At 30.4% G+C, this 12,068-nt stretch overlaps 1 protein-coding gene across 50 annotated transcripts in view; it reads left to right on the forward strand.

The window, feature by feature from the left end:
* LOC145296067 (tyrosine-protein phosphatase Lar-like) overlaps nucleotides 1–12,068 on the forward strand; it is a 1,305,806-nt gene that overhangs the window by 1,223,325 nt on the left and 70,413 nt on the right. For 32 of the 50 annotated variants that reach the window (XM_080142138.1, XM_080142152.1, XM_080142158.1 and 29 more), the window contains 2 exons: nucleotides 1,834–2,130; nucleotides 11,710–12,021. In XM_080142138.1, coding sequence (XP_079998264.1) covers nucleotides 1,834–2,130; nucleotides 11,710–12,021 — 609 coding nt within the window. The remainder of the gene's footprint in view (nucleotides 1–1,833; nucleotides 2,131–11,709; nucleotides 12,022–12,068) is intronic. The other 18 variants (XM_080142184.1, XM_080142185.1, XM_080142186.1 and 15 more) reach the window with 1 other exon arrangement.

Raw genomic sequence — 12,068 nt, forward strand, 5'->3', positions numbered from 1 at the left:
GTAGAAATTTTTGAAAAAAATTTAGGAATATCATAAGTTAAAAAGAAATGGCCTATTTAGAATTGTTTTTAAAAAATTTTAATAATACGCATTAGACATCAGTTAATATTCTTCAAATTTCAGTTTCTCTAAAGTGTTTTAGGGGACGTAATATGCTTCGGATGACCATACTAGCATACTGGATAGGAGCTGCTAGAAAAGGACTTATCCTGCCTTGATAGAGTTCAAAATAGACTTTGTAGCCTCGTAGGGAATGTCCTTTTCTCTTCCCTGCAACCTCTTTCTCACAGAAGAGATGTTGCGAGTTTGTCTCTGCTTTATCGCTATTTTCATGGCAAGTGCTCGACTGAGCTCCAATCTATGGTTCCCTCCTCGCCAAACTTTCACAAAAACACCCGTGTAGCAGAAAGCACTATTAATAATTACCTCCACTCTTTATCTCTGCCTAAACCTAAATGTAGATTCCATGATCAAAGCTTCTTTCATAGAACTGCACGCCTATGGAATTGTCTTCCGTTTACTTGCTTTCCAGCTGACTACAATATGGTTGTCTTCAAGTCTAATGTAAACAAGTTTTTGATGAGTCATTCCACTTAAGTTAAAACTTTTTAACCCTTATCCTCGAGTGGCCTCTTGGCCTTGATAAGTGGTGATGCCTATGTAAAAATATATATATATATATCGATGATTATCTCCCATTTAAAAGTTCAAATACATCAGATTTGTATTGAATTTAATCCATAGCTATTAGACATGAATTAAGCAAGATTACCCAAATTTTAGTTTCTTCTTAAAACCTCTTAAGCTTAATCCTTAAATTCTAGAACTTTTCTATAATTAAAATCATGAAATAAATTTTGAATGAAGTTAGAATAAGGATTCTAGACGTGAGGTATTTTCCCCATCCAAAATGACCCATTTTCTTTAGAGTTGAGCCTCCCCCCCTCCCCAAAGAAAACTCGACCTTGCATCTAATTTTACCTTCATTTGGAGCTGCAAATAAATCCAAAGTACAACAAAATAAAACAATTTTTTCATTTTGTAAAAATATTCAAAATAACAATACTTGACCAGTTTATTACCTAATCTTTGGCAACTTTGCGTTGCCATCTTCCGGCAGATTATGTAAGCTGCTTGAAGATGTGGAAGCGAAAACTGCCAAATGATTAATTCAAAATGTAGCATCCTTTCCTACCTTATTTTAAGAATGGCTTTCTAAATAGGAACGTAAGGAAAAAGGAGGGAGGTCATGTTGACATAGCTTGTTGAAAGTCATTTCCGGTTTGAAAAAATATTTCTTGATTTAATGAATTTGGTTGAAACTTGTTGTCCTCTGACAGCTGATTGGATAATCGCTTCGGCATCTTTTGATGGAAGATGCTGACACGAAGTTGTCAGAGATTGGGTTGTAAACTGATCAACTACCAAAATGGTATTATAAACAATGTGGTATGTTTTAGAAAGAAAATGGCCTGTTTAGTATTTAGTGATTCTGTATCGTATAAAAAATTAGTATTTATTAACACACTATCTGCATGAACTTCATGGCTTACCGCTGAAACCCTGCTTTTCTTGAGCAAGTTTATTTACATGCCCCCCCCCCCCCCGCTGTTGCTGCAGTCATCATGGTTGATATTTTTTTATATATATTTTTCATCTTTTTTTTTTTCCCCTTCATAATCATCTTTCAACCCCTTCAGCTGCCGTTGATGTCCATCGATGCATGATTCATCCATTTGCATGTTTGTTTAGTTTTATTTATTTTGACAAAAACCAAAAAAAAAAACCATTTTGATTTATCACTCATTTATTTTTACTACCTTGTCCCCTCAGTCCCTGGTGCCCCTCCTCTGGCTGTGAGTGGTATAGCTCTTGACTCACACCGGCTCAAGATAACATGGAAACCACCACCCCCAAACAAACAAAACGGTAACATCACAGGCTATAAGATTTTATACACGGAAAGCGGGACGGATAAGTCCAAAGTTGTTAACGTTGACGCGGCTGTGAATTCTTATATACTGACTGACCTGGCCACATGGACTCAATATAAGATTCAGCTGCTGGCTTTCACGAGTGTCGGCGATGGCCCCAAATCCCCACCCATCTTAGTGAGCACTGAGGAAGATGGTAGGTAGCTGAATCTATAATCCTATTTTTGAAATGGCTTTGGGCTACTTAATAACCTGCTTTCTCGATATTCATCGATTATCATTTGTTTTGAAAAGTTACGAGTTTTTTGGTGTCTGGTGATAAAAACATTTGCCCCTTTTTGGGTTGACTCACTCACTCACTCTTTTCTTTGCTCTCCTTTGGGGATCACGTGCCAATAAGCCAAAAAAAAAAAAAGGGATCACATTTGGGTTTTATTTTATTTTATTTCTCAACCAATCCGCTCCCTTTTCTTTATTACCTGATACTTGTTATTACTAACCCCTTTATTTTTTGATGACTTTGCTACGTGATATCGGAAAGAAAGAGAAAAAAGAAACAGAAATTTATGTGCAGAAAATTAGTTTATGGAATAGTCAGATAACAAACTGATTGACATAAAGACATAAAACATCACTAACAGGGAAAGAAAGTAGATATAGACATTTAGACAACCTGTGCAGATTATGTTTAAATGAGAAGCTAGAAATTTTAAGGTTTAAATAGCACAAAAATTACTAAATTGTAGAAGCGAAATAGCAACTAACTGTAGACACAGAATAGTTTACTTTAAAGATAAAAATTAATAAAATAAATAAGTAAAAATATTAGATTAAATTTGAATGAGAAGCTAGAAATTTTAAAGATTACAAAAAGTTACTAAATTGTAGAAGCGAAATAATAACTAACTGTAGACACAGAATAGTTTACTTTAAGATAAATAATAGATAAAATAAATAAATAAAAATTCAACTAAATGAATCTAATAAAAGTAAAGATAAACACAAAGCTTTGACCATAAGCTGAAGAGTAGTTATTTTTCAAATTCTTTAACTCAATAAGCTGGATTTCCGGTGTTCCAGAAAAGAGATTCATTTTAACAGTTTTTTTTCATCAATAATCTAGAAAATAAAGCATATATCGAATCTTGTAGGACAATAATTCATCAGGAAAAATCAGTAAAATGAAAAACTTACTTTAGAAAATAATTTTTTATTATCAACGCTTTATTCGAATCAACGTCATAAAATGAGAAATAAAAGGTACATAAAACTTTATTATAAGGAAAAGGAGAAAGAAAGAAAAGAATAAAATTTTATATAACTTTTATTTCTCATCTTTTACTTATTATATGAATTGCTCCTCTTAACCGTGTAGAGTGTTTACTATGTCAATAGTTTTGCTTTGCTTAAAGATTATATTTTATCAGGTTCATTTATATATATATATATATATATATATATATATATATATATATATATATATATATCCTACAGACTCTAGTGTTTCATCCTTTCAGGAATCATCAGTGCAGTCCCTGCACTGATGATTCCCGAATTTATACGATTAATTGATAGATTCGAAGCCAGCAACAGTTGATAGATTCGAAGCCAGCAACAGAAGCCATCTCTGGCTTCATTAGCAAGGACTCAATCCATTCAGCTACCATTAACCACGAGAAATACTGTTGAAATTTGAACATTTATTTTTTTTAAATATTTTTAATGTCTGTCAGAGTGATCTAATCATTATATGATGATCTGGCATGAAAGCTAAATTGACCGACTTTTTATTTCAACTGAAAGTGCTGAACAATAAGAAACGAGTTTCCTTAAGTGATTGACATAATTATTTACTATAATAATTATTAAATACCTACAGATACTAGTGTTTCATCCTTTCGGGAATCATCAGTGCAGGGTGTCATGATTAACACCAGTCGATAGATTCGAACCCAGCAACATATATATTTAAATGTATTGGACTAAAAATAATTTTCAAAAGTGCTCAATATGTATGTAGAGCTATTATAAATAACATTATATAAACATCAGAAAAACACTATCAATAACCTTAATAATAGGTATTAGAGATCAATGAATAAATATTCCCAAAATTTCAGTTCTTTTTAAAGAATATTTTAAAGCGCTAATATGAGCATTATATGGGTATAAAAAATCATATCATTGACAATTAAGATGTATATATATAAAAAACAAAAGTGCTTTCACTTTCTTCTATTTTAACAATTCAATAAGATCCTGATGAGAAAATTCTCGTAATTCATTATCAATTCTTATGCAATAATAAAGTTTCTCTGTTTTTTTTTTTATATGTCAACTTGTTTTTATGAAGTTGCTCTTTCTTTCTGAGATGTAACAGAGTCGTAAACCTTTCTTGCAACTGCTTGCTAATGGATCAACTTACTAATTTGGGTTATGTTCTGACTTGATGAGTTGCAGATCTGTCGCCTTTTGATATGTGCTTGGGAGATCATTCTGTGTCATGAGGTCACTGTACAAGGGAATCATTTTTTTTTCTTCTTTGCCGGGATGGAGGGTGTCAGGTTGTTTCATAAATTGAGTTAGGTATGTTTATATATTTTCATAAACAGAAATCACACATAAACTAATTAACCAATCATTATGTATTTTCAAACACAGCTACTAGCTGTAAGATTCATTTATTGCGGACTATTATCCTGTAGTCATTGTTTCATGACATTTCGACCAACTATTCCTATGGCCTTCGTCAGGTGATTACTGTGATGGGATAGGAACTCAGAATCACCTAACTGTATTTTCAGCAATTACTGCCTTCCATAGTTGTTGTCATCTCACCATAGAAGGCAGTAATTGCTGAGAATACAGTTAGGAGATTCAGAGTTCCTATCCCGTTTTGGTTAACTACCTGACGAAAGCCAGAGGAATAGTTCGCCGAAACGTTGCGAAACAACAACTAAGATGAGGATAATCGTCCGCAATAAATAAATTAATAAATAATACTCATCTCAATAAGTATTCCAAATAATTAAATAATATATAGGTGTAATGTGTCTAAATGTGGACTATATTTAGATTTAGTTTAGTGCAAGCAGGGTAAATTGTAAAAATTCAGAGTTTTCTGAAATTCTTAACAGCAGGTATTAGACGTCAATTAATAAATATTTACAAAATTTCAGGGTTTTTTTTAGAATATTTGTCAGTGTTTTAGGAAGCATAATATGGGTAAAATCTCCCATTTGAAACTGCAAATATTTCAGATTTGCATTGAATTTGATGCATAATCATTAGGCATCAATTAAGCAAGTTTCTCTGAATTTCAATTTCTTCTTGAGATCTCTTAAGCTTAAGCCTTAAATTTTAAATATTTTCTAGAATAAAAATTATTGTAATTGATTTTGATCGAAATTGAAATAAGCATTCTAGACATGAGGTTTATTATCATGATTTTAATCTTTGTAAGGCGACATACAAGTGGATCAAAACTATTCTATTTAAAGGGGAAATTGCACAAATTTTGAAATATGTCATTATGGGGAGTGTTAAAAAATTATCGGTAAAAGATTTAACGTGATAGAAATTGTTTAATAAAATGTCATAAGTTACGCACAAAATAAAAACTATCTCTGTCTATATTTAAATAAAAGAAGCAGTGCAAATTTTTAAACTCTCACTTCTATTTACTTCCACTGCCACCATGGACACCAGGAACAAATTTCCAAATTTGTTTTATGAGTGATTTACAGCAAATATTGTTGGAGGGGTTTTTACCCTCTCACTTTCAATTGCCCCACTATTCTCATGGACACCAGAAATAAATTTAAAATGACAAGTCTTCCATATTCGCCATTTCATTTGTTGATAAGCAGTTTATCAACATTTGACTTGAGAGGGGAAGGGGATGAAAGAATATAGACAATGTTAGAGATGTGAGTTCCATGAATGTTGATTTAATTTGAATAAAATAAAATACATATCAAATACATTTGAAAGCCAAATCACAATGCAATATTATGAAAATAAACAAATATAATAACACTTGCTTATTTTCATAATGTTGTGTTGTGATTTGGCTTTCAAATGTATCTGATACATATTTTATTTGATAGACAATATATTTATTTAATAGTGTCACCATTTCATACTTGTCTCCGTGGGTTAATCGGTTTGCACTCTGTACTTAAAGACAGAGGTTCTGAGTTCCACTGAACAAGAACTGGTTTGTTATTCCAGCAGAATCACTATGCATGGGTCAGAGATGTAGAGGCAAAGAAAAAATCTGGCTCAACTCGCGCAAGAAGAAAATAAACAAATAAACTTGATCAGCATTTATTTATTGAATCTTCATAAGACCAACTGATCGGTGGCTACCATGTGTCTGATCTTGAGCCTAAAAAAAAAAATTTGAGTAACATTAACCCAGAATTACCCAATCAATTATATACACTTGCTTGAAAGACAGTAGAACCCATTTTTTCCCACCATCACTATATAATTCTATTTGCACTAAAGTAGTTAGTAGTTAGAGTTCAGAATTTTTTAGATGAGGGCTGATTGTTTATATTACTTGTATTGATCGGACTATTATTCTCATCTTGAGTGTTATTTGTGCAACGTTTCGGTCGGATTGGCCTTTGACTGTCTTCAGGCATGTTGTTTGTTGTTCGGAAAAGATAGCAGAAAAGTTACTGGCTCAGTAGATATTTTTGTATTCTTTGAGTTAGCCTCTATTGTATGGCAATGGTTCGTCAGCCAATTTTTTTTTTTACAAATACGAAACCATAGCCGTTTCTTTTCCAAACAACAACCAACGTGCCTGAGGACGGTCGAAGGCCAATCCGGCCGAAACGTTGCACAGATAACACTCAAGATGAGAACAATAGTCCGACCATTACTCGTTAGTAGTTGTAGAGAAGATTGTTGGCATGTTTTCATTTTATATGAACAAAAATTTAAGAAGATGCATTTTTTTCCATATTCACCATTTCATTTGTTGATAAGTGGTCTCCATTTGAATCAAGAGATGAAAAAAAAAAAAAACTCAGGAAGTACATAAAGTGCTGAGTTTGTATTTCTGGTTTTAATTATTGTTAGGTTGTTAGGACTGAAATATGAGATTTGATACCAGTCGAATTTAAAATAATAATTAAAAAAAAAAAAATATTTGCCTTGAAATTCAGTTTTTCTTACAATCCAGTATACTTTCGTATTATTATTAACCTTCTATAAATCATCTCTCTGTATATATCAGGTCTCTACATTTTGAGTGAAGCAGTCGTATTTGGGAGTGATTTTTTTTAAAGTGGCGACTAGAAATAATAAAACGCTTATCTTTTGGCGATTGTATTTCTTTCACTGACAATATTCCAAAGCTCACTACTGAGTAAAAAATATCTTTTCAACTTTTTTTTTTTTATTAATAAAACGAACAAAGTTAAATTATTTAAACAATAAAAGTTTAATAGTAATAATATACTCTTTTTTTTAACGAAGGCTGTTTACAAAAACAAACATCTGAAGAAATTAGAATGTTTATACCTTCAAGTATCAACATAAAATTTGTTGTATATTAAGAATAACACTTATTAAAAAAATACAGAACAATCTTTATGATGTACATACTCGTCACAGAATGAAGATGTCATATTCTAAAAATCATGTGGGTTTGGCTAGTAACTTTTCTATTTGGCTAGTAAACGAAAATATTTAGTTGTTAAAGGTCAACTAAAGATAAATTTGTCCATAAAGCCTTTATATGTTATACAGAATGTTTCAAGCAAACTACTTCACCCTCTTAATTCTGTTTTTTTTTTTATTTATAAGAATTTGGGGGTTTATTGGCCATAATACAATTTTTATTTGGATGAATAACTTTTCTACTTACATCTACATATTTAATCATCTTTCCTTTGCTCTCTGATTAAACACTCATATTTCTCTCTTCTTCCTTCTACTAACCTTGGATTGTCACAAACTTTTATTAAAACCTATAAATTCATTTATAACAATTCTATAAATTCATTTACGACAAGATCTGTAAATATATATATATTTTTAGTGGAAGGTTTGTAAGTATTGCATTTATATTATTAATCTTCAGAATTTTTAATATTTGACTTTATTTTGTTTTTAAATGTTTTTAAATTAATTAATTTCACGTCTGAATTTTTTTGTTCATCTTATATATTAACAATAGATTAAAAAGAGCTTAAGTAAAAAAATACATATTGCAAGAAATAAATTGAAACTGGCAATAATGGTCTCAGTTTCTGTTTTCCGTATTTGTCATTTAAAATTAAAAACAAAATAACAATTTACTCAACAAATGAATAGAACATATGCTGTAGAGAAGAAAAGAATAAAAATGAGACCATGATTATATTTCCAAACAATAAATATTAATATGTATGCATATATATATATATATATATATATATATATATATATATATCAGCTGAAACATGTGTGCACATATGTAGCCAAAAATGTTTGTATCAATAAAAAAAATCTAGCTTCATTTGGTATCGAGCACTATCGAATAAAGCTGTAGTTTCATTGGATTAAAATCTATGAACTAAAAACAATAGAAACTATATATATATTGATGCCTCCATTTAGTCTCGAAAGAAAGACAAAGGATACCCCCTGTAGGGGATGCTGCGCATGTAATTGTGTGGCAAGGGTTGTGCAATCCAGAACCACACCTCTCCTGAATCAGCACTGCTTGAGTGGCAAGGAGACGTCGAGAACGACTGGAAGCAATGCTGAAATAAGCGGAGAGCACATACAGCACCTGGAAGTTCCAATTCCAAATGGTCACCCATCTGGTACTGGCCAGGCCCATCGTTGCTTAACTTTTATTTAAAATATACACATTTCATATTCAAAGTTTTAGACATCTAATAGAGACAAAAAATGAAATTTAAATTTGAGAATGTAAAGTGTTTTTTACAATGTTATTAAAATATTGAAAATATTAAAAACAATTTTTTTATCAAATTATAACTGTAATATTTTTTAATATTTTATGTATATTATTGCTATTTATTTTATATAATAACGAGTTAATGAAGTTTCAAGTTTCTTGTTCAAAATTTTTATTTAAATCCATGTGATCATTTCTGTCATTTTAAAACTCTTTTTTTCTGAATATCAATGAATTCAAAGGATATCTCATTTCAAATGTCGCTCTGATTATTTAGGTAAACATTTTTATAATTTTTCAGAAATAGGTGTTATCCTCAGAATTTTGCTGGTAGTTTACATAAAATGCCAAGATGCTGAGCCAATGAAATCGCATTGGCCAACCTCATTTAAGAAACATTTATTTGCTATTATTCATTTATTATAAAAAAAAAAAGACAAAGCATTTATATTGACTTGAACAAAAAAAAACTCCATATAACAGAAAAAAAATTAATGTAAAACAAATCAAAAAAATTTTTGTTTGCCATTTATTCATAAAACTTACCTTATAATCAATTTTTTTTGTTTGTTTGAATTATAATTTTCTGAAAATTTCATGCAAAATATTTATTCATTATATTTTCTTTGTAAATTTTCATTTCTTTTCAATTAATTATTCATTGAATTATTGTAATAATAAAAATATTTTTTCACTGAAATATTGGCCAGCGTTTGCATACAAAAAGAAAAAAAAATCATGAGACTTTCATTTGGCACCTTCCAGTGTTTTATGTAAACTGCCAAGATAATATCCGCCAGTAGCCTTATTCTGTATAAGTACCCATTTTTCTAAAAGAAAAACATTTTTCATAATCCAAAACCAAAAAAACAATTTCAAACTGCTTTCCATTGAAAAATCTTACGTAGGGATCTACTGATGGAACCTTTGAAATACGGCCTGGATTCATTCTTATCAGGAAAAGATGTGTGTTTTAAAATGGGTAGAAACAATCGTATGTAAAATTGAACAAAATGTTTTCAACAGGAAAATCAAAACTTTATTATCTTATTACTATATTCAGAGCTCTAGTGATATAGGCACTATTGAGCTTTCAACTCATTTTCTGTATAAACTTAATAAAGCTCTGCTTAACATAATATGTTAACCGTTGAGCTTAATTTTATCTGCAGTACTACTACCATCTAGAGATTGACACCTGTTCTAACATCTTTCTTGACTGTTTCACTTTGTTGCCATTCCGCATGCCTTTTCTTTTCTGTCTTTTGGTTATGCCGTTTCTTTTTATTGCAAAATGAATGAAACCTTTTATTTTCTTCTTTTTTGTTAAAAAATGTTTAATTTGAAAGCAAAATATATTCATACATTTGTGCTAACTGTATTACAGAATTATTATGATTATATTGAAATATATAAATATACAGACTACTTGTTTTGGGTACTGATCTAGAATCTGGCCCAAGGTCACAGCAGCATCTTCCAGCAGTTTACAGTGAGCTGCTGGAGAAAAGCTGATGTGAACACTGTCAGATGATAAACAATGCAAACAGAACACAAGACGAAAAGAATTATGTTATTACATGAAAGGAATACTTTTTTCATGAAAAGTATAATTTATTTTTATTTTGCAACCAATATTTTTTCATGAAAAGTATAATAATTTATTTTTATTTTGCAACCAATATTTTTTCATGAAAAGTATAATAATTTATTTTTATTTTGCAACCAATATTTTTTCATGAAAAGTATAATAATTTATTTTTATTTTGCAACCAATATTTTTTCATGAAAAGTATAATAATTTATTTTGCAACCAATATTTCAAAGAAATAATTATTTTAATGAACAACGAAACAATAAAATGTTTTTTTTTTTCATAGAAAATATCTAAGAATTCTTTTTTGCAAGAAAAGTTTCAATAAAATAAGTTTTTTTTTGTTTTCTTTGTTTTTGTTATAATCAAAAACAATTTTTTTTTGTTCATGCAAACAACTATAATCAAAAACAATTTTTTTTTTGTCAAGAAAAGCACTAGAGAAGTTTCAAATAAAAAATCTGTTTTCTTTTTTTTTTTGGTGGGGGGTTCAAATAGATAATATTTGGGGGGGGGGGTATTTTAAAACAAAAATCTTGATAAGTGGTGACTCCTTTGTTAATAAAAAAAAAAAAAAAAAACATTCTCATCTGCTTACGGTTGATTGGATAATTATGTCGGCTGATTTTCTGGCAACTTTCCATAAGCTGCTGAAAAGATGTTGACGTGATCTCGGGTCAGGTTCTAGATCAGTACATTATTTTACTATTTAAAAGTTTGAGTGAAATTTTATTTCATAATTAGCATGATGTGATGGTTATAAAAGACGATAAATTGCCATGCTTTGCATTAAATGTAATACGTAAATCATATATCATAAGAATGTACTCCTTAATTTGTAGCCAATTGGTTGATGCAATGCTGATACAAAATAATGCAATTACTTAAGCATGTAATTATGAAACCTTTATCTAAAACATAAATCCGCATGTATTACATTTTAGACTGTGAATGTCCGTTTAAATTTGTACATTTAAATTTAAGTAAATATTTATATATGCATTTTATTTTGTTTGTTTACGATTTTGCTAATCTAGTCTTCAAGTTTAAGACTCTGAGACTATATTATTTTAGCCAGATATTTTTTTATAAGGAAACTGGAAAAAAAAAAACCTAAAAAAACATGTAAAATTTTGAGAAATTGATTCTGCAAAAAATAATCAACATCTTATTTGTTTATCAAATTCTCCCTAAATTGGGTGATGCTGACAGATTAGCGGCGTTATTCATTAATATTCCTCATCATTGTCCTCTAGTTCCTGGAGAGCCAAGAAGAGTTCGTGTTGAAGCTATCAATTCGACTGCAGTTTTTATTGAGTGGCGCCATCCAGCATCGAGAGAGAAAAACGGAATAATACGTGGATATCAGATTCGCTATACCGAGTTCGATGCCACCGATCAGCTAACTAAAAATGTACGTATGGATGACACAATGGATGGCGAAAAAACAGAGCATGTCATAACCAACTTGAAAGCCGATACCAAATACCAGTTCACTGTGGCTGCATATACTCGGAAAGGTGATGGCAAACCAAGCAAGCCGAAGATAGTGGAAACAAAAGGCGCTGGTAAATTCTTTTGGATTTTTCTCTTCAACAAAAATATCGTTCACTTT

The sequence above is a fragment of the Euprymna scolopes genome, chromosome 16 (genome assembly GCF_053919585.1).
Source record: "Euprymna scolopes isolate OS-2025 chromosome 16, ASM5391958v1, whole genome shotgun sequence".
Lineage (NCBI taxonomy): Eukaryota > Metazoa > Mollusca > Cephalopoda > Sepiida > Sepiolidae > Euprymna > Euprymna scolopes.